Source organism: Stegostoma tigrinum, chromosome 3, assembly GCF_030684315.1.
Source record: "Stegostoma tigrinum isolate sSteTig4 chromosome 3, sSteTig4.hap1, whole genome shotgun sequence".
NCBI classification, from domain to species: domain Eukaryota; kingdom Metazoa; phylum Chordata; class Chondrichthyes; order Orectolobiformes; family Stegostomatidae; genus Stegostoma; species Stegostoma tigrinum.
The window spans coordinates 60,099,831-60,119,497 of NC_081356.1; the positions used below are offsets into that span (position 1 = coordinate 60,099,831).

A 19,667-nucleotide genomic window follows, 5' to 3' on the forward strand; every position below is an offset into this window, starting at 1 on the left:
TTCATTCCTGCAAAGATTCTTAGAGATTCTAAATTCTTAGGAGGTTTGAAGAAGTTACAATTTAAAATGTTTTAAAAGATTTTTGTTGCTTTTCCTTTCTGTCCCTTTTCTCTCTTCTAAGTCGACTTTTTAAAAATCTTTTTCTCTTTCTCTACCTGATTTAGCTCTAATTTACCTCTGCCTTTAAGATTAATTTTCAATCCTTAATTCTTAAGGGAGATATACTAATCATCCATTTGTTTGTGAATAGCCCAAATGTTTCACTGTTCTCACTTCCTCTTTAATAGTTCATACTTCAATTCAAAAATAATTTGTGCCATAATTTGCTGGAAGTGTACAGAAGAAGTCTAAATAAACTTATTCCACTAAGGTGTAGCACTTAGAACCTTTCCCTTTTATTATTTTATCAGGAGGGCAGCACACCCGGTACCTTTTATGATTTTCACCTTCAAATTGCAATGAAAAAAGCAATGAAACTGACCCTTTATCCAACTTGAGGTTAGTTTTGGTTGATATCTTTGGAACTTCTTCTTCAGGCCAAAACAGTTTGGCTACAGCCAGAGCTGCAGGAGCAGACATCACAGAAGCTGTTAACAAATGGGTAGCTGGAATCTGTATTTGAAACATCAAAGCTTATATCAGTCTTCACAGCAACAATGTAATGCAAGTGTAATGTACTGTATTGCAAGTGCATATTACTCCTACATTTTCTAAAATATATTTTTTTAATAACCTATTTTTCTAGTCAGTTCAGAGATGTTATTACACACCTTTGGAGCAGCTGGGAGTTGGGCCTCCTGGTTTAAGGTAGGGACACAACCACTGCACCACAAGGCCCCACACACTACACTTTCAAGGTGAATTATGTAATTCAAATCTGACATGAATCATCACACAGAAAGTGACATAGGTGAAACTTACCAGCACAACAGATGAGTTTACATTTCATTCAAATAAATGCATAAGTAGCTGCTGAAATAATTCATTGAGACATTCAGCTTTTCTAGAAATCCTTATGATAATATTTTTAAAGTCCTGAATCAGTTTTGTAAACATTTATGTAATTGATGTCAAATGTTTTGAGCAGGGCAGGTTTTTAGGTACTCATCCTCAGGCAGACACAAAAGCTGAGGAGCCTGAAGCCATATACTTCCTCTTGAACATGGGGGCAGTGTGATCCTAGAACTCTTAATTGACTTCTTGGAATGAATCAGTTATAGTTCTGCTAAAGACCTTCCAGGTTTGAACATGCAGTTTCTAATGTAGTGAATTGTTTTGGGAGTTTCTTAAACAGGATATCCAAAAGAAGAATTCTGATACCATTGTTATTAGATTGAAAAAATAATCCTAATATCATCTATAGTTTTTTTACAAGCCCAGGCAAACAAGGCTATAAGTTAAGTGGCAGAAAATGGGATTAAAATAGTTAGGGGGCTTTTTTTGACTAATGTAGACTCAACAGGACAAAAAAAAACCTTGTTCTGTGCTGTAACCCTCAGTTCTTTTAGAGTTACAATCTTTGCCAAATAAACTCAATGTTTGAGTCCTCACTGGCATGTGAACCAAGACAGCGGGTGAGAATATTAGTGCTGGATATTTTCTATTCAATTTGTTCAGAGATGTTATGACACAACTTTGGAGCAGGTGGGACTTAAACCCAGGCCTCCTGATTCAAACACAGAGACAAAACTAGTATGAGTCTTCTTGAGATTGAGACAGATCTATTCTTCAGTAAATACCGTTATCAGCATAGTGTTTCACCTGGAGTCAATTAACTTTGTTAAAGAGCTCACTTTGAGCCCATTAAGGAATATCTTCTCTTGTAAAGACTCCTAAGCAGGCAGCTTCAATTATGTTTAAGGATTATGAAGAACAGAAAGTGGAGTTCAGGCCAAAATGAGATCAGCTATGATCATATTAAATGGCAGAGTAGGCTCAGGAGACTGAATTACCTCCTCCTGCTCTTTGTTCTCATGTTCCTCATGGCAGAAAAAAAATGTGAAAAGGTAAATATTGTGCATAATTATTTAAAAATTGGCCATCCTGGCCAGGAGTACCTCATTATATTCTCCTTTGTTTTACAAGAAAAACAGTCCTATAGTGTCCATGAGAAAGTCCACATAGAAGTAGAGGGACCTTTCCTTCATGTTATTAGTGTCATGCTGTGAATATCACCAGGGTCACATACAGTGCAAATATCAGTCAAGGCAAAATAAACATGAGTAGTTTGTGATTACAGAGCGCAATGATTCAGTAAGAGGATGCATTGAACTCCACCTTGCCCTCTAGCATAATAAAGACTTAATTGCAGGAGGAAGCTTCAACAAAGCAGAGATTTATTTCATCAAGGCTGGTCTTCATGATCTTTTTTCATGTCTTTCACGGATGCAGATAACCAGACATCAGACTAACTCCATCACCATCAGTGGGCCAAGAACAGTAACAGCAGGGCGAAGAAAATGTACCTTACATCTGCATCGTCTATCAGAACAGATTCAATCATCTCACTGCACCCTCTCACACATCAGATGAAGTACTATTAAGTTATCAATAGTGCATGAGTAGCAGAGGCGACTCCCCCAAAGACCATGGAGGGCATAGTTATTCTCAGATGGTTACAGATAAGGGCATCAAGAGTGCAAGGGGCCAAAATGCCCTTATGAAAATCAAAACATGCCTCTTAATGGGCTCAAAGTGAGCTCTTTAATAAAGTTAATGAGTGCTAATAATGGGTTGGGTGGCATCTCAGGATCACTCCCATGAAAAATGTCTGTGCCAGGAATGCCATCCAAGCTGGCATTAGTCTCTTCAGCCCCTGGCCAGCTTGATTCCAACGACCATGAGGACTTGAATATTCAGTTCATTGTCAGAGACAGATCTTTTACAAGTAACTACAGATGACTTCAGAATTAATTCTGCATCTCATCACAATAGTCACAGCTCCCATTCTGAGCGCACAAATCTGAATAGCTCATATTCATGAGATCAGATCTTTAAACAATGAAGGTGTGTTTCTCAGGTAGAGCAGCTCTATGGTACTTTAGAACTATACAACTTTATACAAATAGGAGCATATCCAAATATTTTACATTCTGCTGGGAAATTATTCATTCAGGCGATGTAGGTTTCACTGGATGAGCAGAATTTACTGTCATCCCTCATTGCCCTTAAGAAGATGGTGGTGAGCTGTCTGCTTGAACTGCTGTAGTCCACTTGACATAGATGTATCCATAATGTTATTAGAAAGGGAGATCCAGCATTCTGACCTAGTAAAGAATGATGATATATTTCTAAGTCGGGATAATGACCGGCTTGGAGAGTTACCAGAGGTGGTGTTTTTTCAGTGTATCTGCTTCCCTTGTCCTTCTAAGATGGTAATGGGAATGGGTTGGAAGGTGCTGTAAAAGGAGCCTTGGTAAACCTCAGCAGTGCATCTTGAAGATCAGTGGTCTCCAACCCTTTTAAGCACACAATCACCTTTGGAATCTAAGAGCAGCTCAGTAACTACCCCAAAGAAAGTAAGATGACAAGAGGTAGGAACAGAAGTAAGCCATCAGCCCATCAAGAACACTCTGCCATTCAATGAGATCATGGCTCATCTAATAATCCTCAACTCCACTTCCTGCCTTATCTCCATAACCCTTAATTTCTTTAATGATCAGAAATCTGTCTACCTCAGCCTTGAATAGACTTAATGATCCACCTTCAACAGCCGTCTATAGTAAAGAATTCCACACCGTGTTCTCCTGAACACAAGTGAGTACTTACCCAACTGAATGAACCTCTCCTATGTAAAAATCATTTCATATACAACATTAGCCTAGTGTTTCTTGTACGGATTGCCTCCAATGCCAGTGTATCTAGGGCAGCACGGTGGCTCAGTGGTTCACACTGCAGCCTCATAGCACCAGGGACCCAGGTTCGATTCCAGCCTCGGGCCACTGTCTGTGTGGAGTTTGCACATTCTCCCCGTGTCTGCGTGGGTTTCCTCCAGGTGCTCCGGTTTCCTCCCACAGTCCAAAGATGTGCAGGTTAGGTGGATTGGCCATGCTAAATTGCCCGTAATGTTCATAGGTGTGTGGGTTATAAGGGGATGGGTCTGGGTGGGATCTTCAAGGGGCTGTGTGGACTTGTTGGGCCAAAGGGCCTGTTTCCACACTGTAGGTAATCTAATCTAATCTAACCTTCAATAAGGGAACCAAAGCTATACACAGCAATGAGGCTGTAATCTCAACTGTGCCTTGTTCAAACTTGATGAGACCTTTCTATTATTACAATTTATTTACTTTGAAATTAAGGTCAACGTTCCAATAGCCTTCCCCATTATTTGTGGAATTTGCAGACTTGCTTTTTCTAATTCATGCACCACACCTCGAAATACATCTGTTCTGCAGCTTTCTGTCATCTTTCCCCATTTAAGTAATATTCAGCACTTTGATTCATTCATGCCAAAGTGCATAACCCCATATTTTCCCACCTTATATTCCAATTGCCGAGCTTTTCAATGAGATGAGGGTGTCACTGGCCAAGCCAGCATTTATTGCCCATCCCTAATTGCCCAGAGGGCAGTTGAGAGTCAACCACATTACTGTGGGTCTGGAGTCACATGTTGGCCAGAGCAGGTAAGGATGGCAGTTTCCATCCCTAAAGGACATTAGTGAACCAGATGGGTTTTTCTCCAGGCTCAATGGTAGCTACCTGATGGATTGTATACAGCTAGCATCTCAAGCTTCAGTCACAGTGATGTGCAATCACACCTACTGCACTGAGACTCGATGAGTAGAGGACAAAATAAACAATATATAACGGTTTTAGATACCTCATGACCTACCAACTCTTGTACTCAATACCCCGTCCATTGAATGAAAGCATGCCAAATGCCTTCTTGACCACTCTGCTGACCTGCGTTGCCACCTTCAGGGTACAATAGACCTGAACACCCGGATCTCTCTGTGCATCAGCTTTCCCCAGGGCTTTTCCATTTACTGCATCAGTTTGCTCTTGAATTGGATCTTCTGAAATGCATCACCTCGCATTTGCCTGGATTGAACTTCATCTGCCATTTCTCCACCCAACTGTCCAATCTATCTATATTCCGCTATATTCTCCGACAGTCCCCTTCACTATCTGCTACTCCACCTATCTTAGTGTCATCTGCAAACTTGTTAATCAGGCCATCTATACCTTCCTCCAGATCATTTATATATTATCAGAAACAACAGTGGCCCCAACACGGATCTCTGTGGAACACCACTGGTCACAGTTATCCATTTTGAGAAACTCCCTTCCACTACAACTCTCTGACTCCTGTTGCCCAGCCAGTTCTCTATCCCCATCTAGCTAGTACACCCTGGACCCCATGTGACTTCACTTTCTCCATCAGCCTACCATGAGGAACCTTATCAAATGTCATATACATGGACTTCAGTAAGGCATCTACAGCCCTTCCTTCATCTATCAACTTTTCCTCAAAGAATTCTATCAAGTTGGTAAGATACGGCCTGCCCTGCACAAAACCATGCTGCATATCACTCATCAGCCCATTTTCTTCCAAATGTTAATAGATCCTATTCCTCAGCATCTTCTCCAGCAGCTTCCCCACTACTGACATCAGGCTCACCAGTCTATAATTACCTGGATTATCCTTGCTACCCTTCTTAAACAAGGGGACAATATTAGCAATTCTACAGTCCTCCGGGACCTCACCTGTGTTCAAGGATGCTGCAAAGATATCTGTTAAGGCCCTAGCTGTTTCCTCTCTCACTTCCCTCAGTAACCTGGGATAGATCCCATCCAGACCTCGGGGCTTGTCCATGCTAATGTCTTTTAGAATACCCAACACTCCCCGCCGCGATAGGGTTAGGGTTAGGGTTAACCCTAACCCTAACCCTAACCCTAGAGTAATAAAACATCTATCCCTAACCTCAACATCTGTCATGTCCCTCTCCTCAGTGAATACCGATGCAAAGTACTCATTAAGAATCTCACGTACTTTCTCTGACTCCTCACATAACTTCCCTCCTTTGTCCGTGAGTGGGCCAACCCTTTCTCTAGTTACCCTCTTGCTCCTTACGTACGAATAAAAGGCTTTGGGATTTTCCTTAACCCTGTTTGCTAAAGATATTTCATGACCCCCTTTTAGCCCTCTTAATTCCTCGCTTCAGATTGGTCCTACTTTCGCAACATTCTTCTAAAGCTTTGTCTGTTTTCAGTTGCCTAGACCTCATGTATGCTTCTTTTTCCATCTTTGCTAGTCTCACAATTTCACCTGTCATCCATGGTTCCCTAATCTTGCCCTTTCTATCCCTCATTTTCACAGGGACATGTCTGTCCTGCACTCTAATTAACCTCTCCTTAAAAGCCTCCCACATATCAAATATGGACTTACCCTCAAACAGGTGCTTCCAAAATAGTTAGCTTTCCCCCAACTTAGCACTCTTCCTTTAGGACCACTCTCGTCTTTGTCCATGGGTATTGTAAAAGTTACAGAATTGTGATCACTATTCCCAAAGTAATCCCTACTGAAACTTCAACCACCTGATCGGGCTCATTCCCCAACACCAGGTCCAGTCTGGCCCCTTCCCAAGTTGGAGTATTTATATACTGCTCTATAAAACCCTCCTGGATGCTCCTTACAAATTTTGCTTCACCTAAACCCCTAACGCTAAGTGAATCCCAGTCAACGTTGGGAAATTTAAAACCTCCCATAACCACACCCTGTTATTCCTACATCTTTCCATAATCTGTATACATGTTTGTTCCTCTATCTCATGATCATGTAGTACAGCCCCAACATTGTTATCGCACCCTTCCTATTTCTGAGTTCTGCCAATATTGCCTCACTGCTCGGGTCCTCCTTACTGCCTGCCTCCTGCACAGCTGTGATATCCTCTTTGACCAGTAATGCAACTCCTCCACCCCTTTTCCCTTCCTCTCTGTCCCACCTGAAGCATCTATATCCTGGGATATGTAGTTGCCAATCTTGCCCTTCCCTCAATCAAGTCACAGTAATAGCAATAATATCATACTCCAGGTACCAATCCAAGTCCTAAGTTCATCCGCCTTACCTACTACACTTCCTGCATTGAAACAAATATGCCTCAGACCACCTGTCCCTTTGCATTCATCATCTGCTCTCTGCCTACTCTTCCCCTTAGTCACACTGACTTCATTATCTAGTTCTGTACAGACTTAGTTACTACCTCCGCACTGTCCACTAAACTCCTCATTTGGTTCCCACCCCCCTGACACATTAGTTTAAACCCTCCCCAACAGCGTTAGGAAAAGCACCCCCTAGGACATTGGTTCCAGTCCTGCCCAGGTGTAGACCATCCGATTTGTAGTAGTCCCACCTCCCACAGAACCGGTCCCAGTGTCCCAAATATCTGAACCCCTCCCTCCCACACCATCTCTCAAGCCACTCATTTATCCTGCCCATTCTTTCATTTCTACTTTGACTAGCATGTGGCACTGGTAGAAATCCTGAGATTACCACCTCTGAGGTCCTACTTTTTAACTTGGCTCCTAACTCCCTAAATTCTGCGTGTAGGACCTCATCCCATTTGTTACCTGCATCACTGGTGCCTATACGTACCACCACAGCTGGCTGATCACCCTCCCCCTTCAAAATGTCTTGCAGTCAATCTGAGACATCAGTTCAGCTCCACGATATTTCGGCAGAAGTTACCTGAAGATAATGTTTTTGGCCTAACCATCTTCAGCTGCTTCAACAATGACCTTCCTTCCACCATAACATCAGTATGTTCAGCAGCAATCACAACTCCTCAGATACTGAAATGGTCCATATTCAAATGCAACAAGATCTGGACAATATCCAGACAAGTGGCAAGTAACAAGAAAGATTCTAACCATTTTCCCTTGGCATTTAAATGTATCACTATCATTGAATGCCCTATCTTGGGTGTTATCATTGGCCAGAAACTGAACTGGATTAGTCACGTAAAGTACTATGGCTGCATGAGTTCAGAAGCTAGGAATCTTACAGTTAATGACTCACCTTCTGACTCCTCAAAGCCTATCCACAGCCAACAAGGCACTAATCAGGAGTGTGGTGGAATACTCCCCAATTTCCTGGATGAGAGCAGCTCCAATAACCCTCAATAAGCTTCACACAATCCAGGACAAAGTGGCTCGCTTGACTGGCACTACATCTACAAAAATTCAGTTGCTCCACCACGGATGCCCAGTGGCAACAGTGTGTAATGTGCCCAAGAAATCCATTTCCTGTGGGACCGAGTCCCATAGCCACCTCAACCTCATTTCAAATTAATTATGGATGGGTTGGCGGGGGAGTGCTGTAAGACACATGTCCAGTATCACCAACTTTCTTGAGCATCTCCACCCCATCGCAGAAAACTCAACTCATGGAGTTGGTAATTAGGGAACACGGTTTACAGTGGGTACTGAGGCCAATAACTATACACTCCCCACTATTAAAGGATATTCCTGTACATTCAGAATGACAGAACTGTTATGGTTTGAAAGGAGGCTGTTTAGTCCATCATATCTTTGATGGGTCCAATCTAAATGATTGGAAACACTTAGTGCATCCAATACTGGACACTGGCCAAGCAGCCTACTAACCTAGTAAAGAGTCAAGAGAGCTGATAGTGAGGCCAAGCTGGGTTACAACCGTATATGTGAAAAGTATCACTGCACCTTCAAATGATATCATCAAAGAGCTGCATTTAAGTGAGAAATGGAAAAAGGCCAAGGATCGATCATTCCAAGACACCAGTGGTGATAGTGTAGAAGTCAGAAGAAAAGTAATTGCAAGTGATATTCTGGCTATGATTTGATAAAGAAGAATAGAACCAGATGAAAGTAGTCCTACTGAACAGGAAAACAATGTAGAGATGATGGAGAGATAGAGATGGATAGAGATTTCTCCTCGAAATTCAATGGCAATACCCTTGTTGAATGCCCTGCCATCAACATCCTGGGTTAGTCACCGACCAGACACTTAAATACTGTGGGAACAAGAGCAGGGCAGAGGCTGAGAATTTTGTGCTGGGCAACAAACGTCCCCAAACCTCCCTCTCTGATGAAGGGTCTAGGCCCAAAACGTCACCTTTTGTGCTCCTGAGATGCTGCTGGGCCTGCTGTGTTCATCCAGCCTCACATTTTATTATCTTGAATTCTCCAGCATCTGCAGTTCCCATTATCACTGATACAATTTAAACCTCCCCAAAGTCCTTTTTCTTTAACGCAAATCATGAGAGTGATGGGAAATACTTCCTATTTCCTGGATGAATATCTACAATATATCTACTATATCTACAATAACCCTCAAGTAACCCTCAACCATCTAGTGCAAAACAGCTCACAAGACTGGAATGTCATCCATCAATTTAAGCATTCAACTCTTCACCAACTGACTAAACGTTATGTATAATAATTTATCATGGCACCTGCCCAACCCACAATTTCCATTGTTTAGGCAAGAAAAATTAAGCAAGCTCACAGAGGCACTACTATCTGCAACATCCCCTTTGAATCACATACCACAGTGACTTCGAAAAATGTTACCATTTCATCAATATTTTTGAGTTTAAATCTTGGAATTCCCTACCTTACATATGTAAGTACAGTATACGACATATTACAGTGTTCCTATCACATACTGAGTGCAGGGCAGTATAGCACGGCAGCTCGCGTTTTTGTTTTCTCAAAGATAGAAAGATGATCAACAATGCCCAAATCCCATGAACAGTAAAATCAACATGTCCTCTTTAACATCAGCCTCCTCTCTCTTCATGATCTAGTAAAAGTAACCAGTTTCTCCATTACCACATCTTTCTCCTGAGTAGTAGGAGTTCCCTGTCTGTACTGAGATCCTTGCAGGAGCTTGTGCTACTTAGACATTGCTCTTAACTAAAGAAAGTAGGTCATGGCTCTAGGGTGAAGCAGGGTTCTGGCCCTTTTCTAATGCAAGGAGAATAATTCAGTGTTTTGGTCTTTAAGCCATATTAAAACGAGGAAAATTTGTTCTTTTCTGAATTATTTTGGGTATTAAAAGTACACACAATCTTAACAGAACAAAAAGCTTCTACTTATTAACTCATTTAACAGACGATGTCAATCACTCACCCCAAACGAAACATATGCTCCCAGGACAGATCCTGCAATGGTAGCAAATCCACTAGTCATTACAGAATGAATTTCAGACTTTGTGAGACCTGATATATATGGACGAATTAGCAGTGGAGATTCAGTCTACACAGAACAAATGACAAGAGAAAACATTTCAGAAACTGACATTAAAACACTTCACAAATGTACACTTTTATCTTAGAAAGAACAGGAATTATTAATTATAGAAATACATTTTATGTCAGATTTCATCAAAATAAAAAAGATTTCTAAATAAGCTCAGATTCTTGACTCCCTATGGCTCTGATTTTGACATTGTCAGCTATCTCACAAACTCCTGATAAAACAGGAAGCAGAAATTGCAGCAGTGAACAAGATGAAAACAGCTGCAAAGTGTACTGAAAGTAAGTTGGAGATTCTATTAGAGGAGTGACATCATTCTTGACTCAGAACACAAAATAACTGAAAACTTTGAAGTTTGTGCACTTTTGAGGGAAGTTGTACAGATTTTCTGTAATTCAGGATACTCCTGCAACATGGGAGAAAACATGAAATGATCAGAGAAAAAAAGTAAGATAGGTGTTAATGCAGTTATGTTTCAAGTCTAGTTTATGTTCCAGAAACTTAGGGAAGCATATTTCAGGAGTGTTATGGAATACTATCAATTTCCTGGATGAATGCAACTCCAATAACACTCAAACTCAACACCATCCAGGACAAAGCATTCTGCTTTATTGCCACCAATCACCGTCATCAGCACTTACCCACTCTACCACTGGCACGGTGACGGAGGTGTGCACCATTTATAGGATGGACTGAAGAAACTCAAGCTCCTTTGGCAGCACCATCCAAACCTTTAATCTCCACCACAGAGAAAAACAAGGTCAGCATATGTATGAGAACACTATCACTTACAAGAACTCCCCAAAACCACATACCACTCATACATGGAACTATTTCACTGTCAATGGGAAAACTTTCTGGAACTCTGACAGCACTGTGGGAATGCATCGCATACACCTACAACAATTGTAGACGACACCATCTCCTCAACTGCACTTATATACGGACAATTAATGCTGGGCTATCCAGCAATGTTCACACCACATGAAAACAAAACTACAAGAGTATATCTGAAGGTGCACAGGGAACATTCTATTCCTTTCAGCAAATTACATTTGGAGCTGTGGTGAGGAAGCCTTTGAAGGAGCGTGCAAGGAAAATTATAATGTTATTTATCTAAAACCCTCAATGAATAATGCTGTATCTGTAGATCCTAAGCAGATTGCTGGAAGAGGACATAATGGATGAGAAATCAGGGCTAATACTTAACATCAAGGAGATTGCCTGGCCCACCGGTCAGGGAGCCAGAAGCAACACCACAACTCTGGTAACCAAGTCCAGATTCTGTGTCAGGCAATAAATTGCCTAAAATCATGGTGTCCAGCCCACAAGACAGGACGCAGCCTCTACAAGATCTGTCAGGAATGTGGTTACTTGCTTTGACTACAGCAGGTTCCAGACCAGCCACAATTTTGGAAACTATAATGAAGGTCAGAGTTTATCAAGGCCTTCCTGATTAATCAGAATGTTCTGCATCTTTTGATGCTGTCTCATCCAGCCATTGAAACCGGGACAGAAGAAATACCTAGAAGAGAACGCGTGGTATCCAAGTGTATGATCCAGCAGACATGGAGCATTCTGGGAGAAGTCAGCTCAGTCACTACAAATGAACAGTGCACTTTATCTGAATGCTTGCAGAATTCAAAATAAGGTAGGTAGACAGGAGGCTGGAAAATTACAGAAAGCCAGGCAACATCTAGAGGAAAGGAGCAGTTAGTGCTTTTGGTATTACCTTTCTTCAGGACTATAACTACCAGTGTCCACCTATCACCACCATTCTGTCTCTACTCCTTCCCCCCTCTTTATCTGCAGCTCCCCTATCCCCACATCGAATCCTGAAGAAGGGTAATACCTGAAATGTTGACTGCTCCTTTTCTCCAGATGCTGCTTGGCTTGCTGTGTTCTCCCAGCCCTTTGTTTGTCTATCTTTGGATTCCAGCATCTGCAATTCTTTTGTCTCTATTCAAAATAAGGTAAATGAGTCGACAGCACAAATCATCACAATTGCATATGAGTTAGTGACTAGTGGCAGGCTGGTCATAACTGGGAGGGTTATTTATTAAGACTATTTGGAAGGACAGACAGAAAGGAAAGGGAGGTGGCGTAGCTCTGATACTTATGGAAGACATCAGGGTAGTAGTGGATTCTATGGAGAAAAATGTTGAATCAATGTGGTTGGCAATTAAAAATAGTAAGGGGAAAAAGTCACTGACAGTGTAGTCTGTAGGCCCAATGGGACAGGCAGTAAACAAAGAAACAACTGATCATATAAAAACAACAATTATCATGGGGGATTTTAATTCACATTTTGATTAGTCAAACCAAGTCAGTCAAGGCAGCCTCGAGGAGGAGTTCATAGAATGTGCTTGCGATAGTTTCCCCAAACAGTACGTAATGAAACCCATGAAGGAGCAAGCCATCCCATATCTGGTCCTCTGTAATGAGACAGGAATAATTGATTACCTATAGTTAGGGAGCCTTTGGGAAGGAGTGATTATAATATGGTTGAATTTAAAATACATATGGAGGGCGAGAAGGCAAAATCCAGTGCCTTGTGCTTAAACAAAGGAGGCTACGATTGGATGAGGGAGGAGTTGGCTAAGGTAGACTGGGAGCAAAGACTATATGGTGGGACAATTGAGGAACAGTAGAGGACTCCCAAAATGATTTTTCACATTTCCCAACAGAAGCATATACCAGTTAAAAGGAAGGACTGTAAGAAAAGAGATAACCAGCCTTGATATCTAAGGAAATAAAGGAAGGTATCAGATTGACAGCTAATGCATATAAAGTGACAAAGATTACTGGGCAAGTAGGGGATTGGGGAATTTTTAAAGGTCAACAGAAAGCCACAGAAAAAGTTATAAAGAAAAGTTAGATGGATTATGAGAGTAAACTAGCTCAAAATATAAAAACAGATAGCAAATGTTTCCACAAATATACAAAACAGAGTGGCTAAGGTAAACACTGGTCCTTTAGTGGACGATAAGGGGGATTTAATAATGGGGAAATGAGGAAATGAGGAAATGTCCAAAGCATTGAACAGGTTTTTTCGGTCAGTCTTCACAGTGGAAGATACAAATAATATGTCAATAATTGATGATAAGGAGGCTATGGCAGGTGGGGCTAGAAATGATCCTTATCACTAAGGAGGTATTTTGGGGCTAAGGTTGGCAAGTCTCTTAGCCCTGATGGAATGCATCCCAGAGTGGCAGGGAAAATAGCAAATGCTCTCGTGGTAATTTACCAAAATTCACTGGACCCTGAGGCAATTGGAAAAAAGCAAATGTAACACCACTGATTAAAAAATGAGGTAGACAAAAGGCGGATAACTATAGGCCCATTAGCTTAACTTCAGTAGTGGGAATAATGCTTTAATTTTTTTAATTCAAAAATATTTTTTATTCATAAAAGATATCTTTACTTGCGTGTATGTACGATATACGTATAAACAAAATATAAGAGTCACAAATGCAGTTTGGCTCTGCACAGTAGCATATCAAGGGAACAAACAAACATTAGAGTTTACCTCTATCCAAATAAACCAAAGACAATACTTACATACACAAGACAATATTTACACACATTTGAGGCATTAGGAGAGTCCAATAACTGAACGCCCCCCACTTAACTTCTGCAGGAAGACTTCAGACAGTGTTCTTTCTCCACCGTGTCTTGGTGGCAACTGCCACAGGCTTTGGCGTGTCCATCAAGACTTAGCCCTGGAACACAGAATGTGCCAGTCTGCAACACTTGGTTGAAGTCAACTCCTCTTTCTGGAAGACCAACAAGTTTTGAGCAGAAACTGAGTTAATGGAACTCCAGGCACAGTTGATGTTTGCCTTGGTGAATGTCCTGGGGAACAGACCATAGAGCAGAGAGTCCTGCATCACAGATCTGCCCAGGAAGAACCTCGCCAAAATCAACAGCATCTCTCTCCAGACTTCCTTTGCAAAAGCACATTTCAAGAGACGTGTGACAGTCTCAACCTCCCACAGCTGCTCTGAGGGCAGCATGCAGTGCCACAGACTGTCCAGTGGGACATGAAGGATCTCAGATGTCTCGTGCCCTTCTCACCACCAGCTAAGTCGTGTCTTGCTGGTTGTTGGAAAGTTCTGGTGTTGAGGAATTCATTCACATGACTTTGACAGTCTACTTGGGAAAACCACGTGGCAGGATCCATCCTCTCCTTTTTCCTCAAGGCGTTGAGGATGCTATGTGCTGACCACTTCCTCATGGACTTGTGGTCAAAGGTGTTTTTCTTTACAAATTTCTCCACGAAGGACAGGTGATATGGAACGATCCAATTACTTGGTGCAGCAGCACACAAAGGATGCAATCAGGATGACAGCAACACTGGGTACATTCTTTTCCGCCTTATTCAGAATTTTGTACATGGAGTCCCTGCAGACACTGTCCATCTTAGATCTCCAGATGAAGTAGAAGTTGATTTGGGTAACTGCAACAGCACAGGTTTGGAGAATGAATCAGACCTATGCCACTCACAACAAGAGAGACAGTGCCTCACACCTGATGACCGGGTTTTTGCCCACAGTGGAGAGGGAACAGTGCTCCCAAAAAAAACAATTTCTGCTTCACCATGGCAATGCGGGTCTCCCAAAATTCTGCACACGGCCCAGCCCCTCTGAACCAAGTTCCTAGCACCTTCAGGTAATCTGTCCTGATGGTGAAGGGGATGAAGGATTGGTTGGCCTTGTTCCCAAAGAACATGGCTCACTCTTGCCTCGATTTACTTTGGCTCCTGAGGCTGGATGGAACTAATTGCAGAGGCTCATGAATCTACACACTGACAGTGGATCCAAGCAGAAAACAGCGACATCATCCATGTACAAGGAGACTTTGACCTGAAGGCATCCGCAGCCTGGAATAGTCACCCCTCACAGGCTCACATCCTTCCGATGGACTTAGCAAAAGGCTCTATACAACACACAATAATTAAGGAAGAGATAGTGAGACATTTCGATAGAAATTGTCCTATTGGGCAGAGGCAGCAGGTCATGCTTAACTAACTTACTGGAATTCTTTGAGGATATTCTGAGTGTGGTGGACAATGGGGAATCAGTCGATGTGTGTATCTGGACTTGCAGAAGGCATTCGACAAAATGCTGCATAAAAGACTACTGCAAAAGGTGCACGGCTTTATGGGCAAGTATCAGCATATTTTGGTTAACTAACAGAAGGCAAACAGTGGGGATAAATAGGCGTTTTTCTGGTTCACAATCAGTTACTAGTGGTATATCTCAGAAATCAGTGTTAGGGCCACAATTATTTACAATTTACATAGATGATTTTGACCAAGTGTAGTGTGTTAAAGTTTGCAGATGACACAAAAATCAATGGTAGAGAAAAGTGTGCAGAGGAAACTGAAAGTCTGCAGAGGGATATAAAGAGATTAAGTGAATGGGCAAAGGTCAGGCAGATGGAGTACAATGTTGGTAAATGTGAGCTCATTCATTATAGGAATTACAGCAAAATTGACTACTATTTAAATGGGGGAAAATTGTTGTATCTTGCTGTGTAGATAGACCTGTGTATCTGCATGCATGAATCACAAGAGGTTGGTTTACAGCTGCACCAGGTAATTAAGAAGGCAAATGGAATATTGTCCTTCACTACTAGAGGGTAGGAGATTAAAAACAGACAGATAATGCTGCAACTGTATAGGTGATGGTGGGGTCGCACCTGGAGTACTGTGTACAGTTTTGCTGTCCTCACTTGAGAAGAGATGTACTGGCATTGGAAGGGGTGCAGAGGACGTTCATTAGTTTGATTCTGGAATTGAGAGGATTGCCTTATGAGGAGAGATCGAGTAGACTCCAACTATACTCATTGGAACTTAAAAGAATGAGAGGGGTTGTTACAGAAATATATAAAATTATGAAGGGAATAAATAATAAAGACTCAGGGAGGTTTTCACAGGCAGGTAAATTAGAACTAGGTGGCATAGCCTCAAAATAAGAAGGAGAAGATTTAGGGCTGAGCTGAGGTGGAACTTCTTCACCCAAACAGTTGTGAATCTGTGGAATTCCACGTCCAGGGAAGCAATTGAGCCTACCTTGTTGAATGTTAGTAAGGCAATAGATAGGTTTTTGAACTGTAGAGGAATTAAGGGTTATGGTGAGCCAGTAACTAAGTGGAGCTGAGTCCACAAAGAGATCAGCCAGGATCTTAATGAATGGCAGGGCAGACTTGATTTGCCAAATGGTCTACTCCTCTTCTAATTTCTTATGTTCTTATGACACATCAGGTCACTTATCAGGATGCCATGATGGTGAAGGTGAGTCTCATACATCAGTGTTGGATTCACCCTGTCGAGGGCAGAGGGCCCTACTATTCCTGTATGAGTGGTAGCGATATGTGTTCAGACTACGTGGCCACTTTGTAATAATTAAAGCTCTTCAAGGGATTTGAGCAAAAAAAAATGTACAGCACAGGAACATGTCCTTCAGCCGAAGGCTGCACCGACACGAGGCCTTTCTAAACTAAACACCTTTTGCCTCTAAGCGGCCCATATCGTTCTATTCCCTTTTTATCCTTATATATGTCAAGATGCATCTTAAATTTTACAATTACATCCATTTCCACCACATCTTTCAGCAGCATACTCAATGCATTTACCACCGTCTGTGTAAACAAAACGTGCCTCTCACATCAGTAACGGATAGCGGCCCAGTGGCTAACACTGCCAATTCAGAGTATAAGGGACAAGGGTTTGATTCCATTGTCGGGGGATTGTCTGTGTGGAGTTTACACATTCTCCCCATGTCTGTGTCGGTTTCCTCTGGTTTCCTCCCACAGTCCAAAGATGTCCAAGTTAGGTGGAATGGCCATGCTAAATTGCTCATAGTGTCCAGAGATATGCAGAATAGATGGATTAGCCATGGGAAATACAGTATTATAGGGATAGGGTGGGGGGTGCAGGTTTGGGTGGGATGTTCTAGGAAGGTCAGCATGGACTCAATGGGCCATATGGTCTGCTTCCCTACTATAGGGATTCTATGATCTCCTTTAAACTTACCCCATTTTACCTTAAACCTATGTTCCCCAGAAACTGATATTTCTACCCTGGCAAAAAGTCTCTGACTGACCATTCTATCCATCCCTTTCATAATCTTATAAAGTTGTACCAGGTCACCTTTTATCCTTTGACGTTCAAGGGTAAACAAACCAAATTTGTCTAATCTCTCCTCATAGCTAATGTGCTCCAAACCAGACAAAGCCCTAGTAAACTGTTTCTGTACCCTCTCCAAAGTCTCTACAACCTTTTGGTAGAGTGGCAGCCAGAACTGTGCACAATATTTTAAAATAATAAAATGTGAGGCTGGATGAACACAGCAGGCCAAGCAGCATCTCAGGAGCACAAACGCTGACGTTTCGGGCCTAGACCCTTCATCAGAGGGGGATTGTCTGTGTGCACATCACCTTCCAAACTGCTCGACCATGTCCTGAAGCAAACCAGGTACCACAGCCACGTCACCTTCCTCAGCACCTGCCTACGGAACAAGCTTTTGTGCTCCTGAGGTGCTGCTTGGCCTGCTGTGTTCATCCAGCCTCACATTTTATTATCTTGGAATCTCCAGCATCTGCAGTTCCCATTATCTCTGACAATATTTTAAATGCGGTTTAACAAAAGTTCTAAACAGCTGCAACATGACTTGCCAATTTTTATACTCTATGCCTTGACAGATGAAGGCAAGCATGCCAATATGCCCTGACCATCCCTAACTACTTACATTGCTACTTTCAGGGAATTGTGTACCTGTACACTTAGATCGCTCTATATGCTGATGCTGTTAAGGATTCTGCCATTTACTGTATACTTCTGTCCTGCTTTAAGTCTTTATTTGTCTGGATTAAACCCCATCTGCCATTTCTCTGCCCAAGTCTCTAGCCTATTTATGTTCTGGTCTATCCTCTGGCAAAGCTCCTTACTACCCACAGCTCTCCCAATCTTTGTATCATTCTCAAACTTACTAATCAGGCCACGTACATTCTCTTCCAAATCATTTCTAAGTATTACAAACAAGGATCCCAGTAAATATCTCTGTAGAACACCTCTGGTTAGAGATCTCCAATCTGGAAAGCACTCTTCCACTACCACACTTTGTCTTCTATGACAAAACAGTTCTGTATCCATCTAACCAGCTCACCACAGATCCCATCTGACTTCATGTTCTTTATCAGTCCGTCATGAGTGTCTGTCAATAACCTTGCTAAAGTCCATATAGGCAACATCTAAAATCCTGCTCTCGTCATTCTTTGTCACTTCCTGAAAGAACTCAATTAAGTCTGACAAAAACTTGCCGTCACAAAGCCATGCTGCCTATTGCTAATAACTTCTCTGAATGTCAGTAAATCCTAAGAATCTTCTCCAATAACTTCCCTACCACTGACATAAGGCTCACCACCCTGTAAGTTCCTGGACAATCCCTGTTGCCATTCTTAAACAAACGACCAATTTTGGCTATTCTCCAGTCCTCGGAGATCTCTCCTATGACTAAAGAATTCACATGTCTTGATATAGAGTAAAGGAGAGGCCAAAGGCTGGCCTCGTCAGTTCAGTGTACAGTCAGAATGAAGTTGTGAGGGTTTGCAGGGTTGAGGTTTGAGAGAGAGGACTGACACCTGACCAAGGCTGCTGTGTTCACTTGTTGTAAGCTGCTGCATGTCCATTTGGTTAAGTGCAGGCATTTGAAAGACAGAAGCAGCAAAAGCTTGTTCCAGTGAAGTCTTCAAAGGTAGGTCTTCAAGGAAATCATATAAAGCCAGCAACATATCTTAGAATGGGTTGGGAGGATTCTATGGAACTGTTCTTAATATGAACTCTCACAGAGAAATAACGTTATCAGCTGTCAGTTATATTAAAAAAAGCATGTACTCACAAGTAAAAGTTCTTAACTGCCTGTTTAAGCACTGAAAGTCATCTCTTGACCATTTATCAGCATTCACAATCAGCAAAGTAATAAAAGAATATCGCTGAAGGCAGGCCTCATAAAAAGCCCGGAACTAGCTGATCCACCTCCCCTGCTGATATAGTTTGTACCACAGATTGACACTTCACCCTCCTTCAGCAGACCATGATTGCAATTCTAGCCTGTATCCAACTCTACCAATGAAAATATGGCGTGTAGGCATGTCCATCCATGAGGCAGAAGCACAACATTGAGAAATTGTCTGATTCCTGACTGCCATTTCAAAGCAAACTCTCGAGCCCCTTGAAAAAGCATGAAGGTGAGTTTCAGAGTTTGACAGAAAGATGGAATGTGAGAAAGTGCATAAATAAAGTATGAGTCTAAAGGTAAGTTGAGGAAGTTAAGTTGTGAGCAAGGATATATATGCCATAGAAAGCTTCAGAAACAGATTCAAGGAATTTGGTTAATATACATCAGAATGTTATGAATTGTTCTCAA

At 41.9% G+C, this 19,667-nt stretch overlaps 1 protein-coding gene across 1 annotated transcript in view; it reads right to left on the reverse strand.

Annotated features, from left to right (window-relative positions):
- The window catches only part of LOC125450724 (solute carrier family 28 member 3-like), a 156,809-nt gene that overhangs the window by 53,144 nt on the left and 83,998 nt on the right, over positions 1-19,667 (reverse strand). Inside the window, exons 8-9 of the mRNA XM_059645012.1 lie at positions 10,111-10,236; positions 482-612 (exon numbers count right to left, since the gene is read on the reverse strand). Of these exons, the coding sequence (XP_059500995.1) occupies positions 482-612; positions 10,111-10,236 (257 nt within the window). The remainder of the gene's footprint in view (positions 1-481; positions 613-10,110; positions 10,237-19,667) is intronic.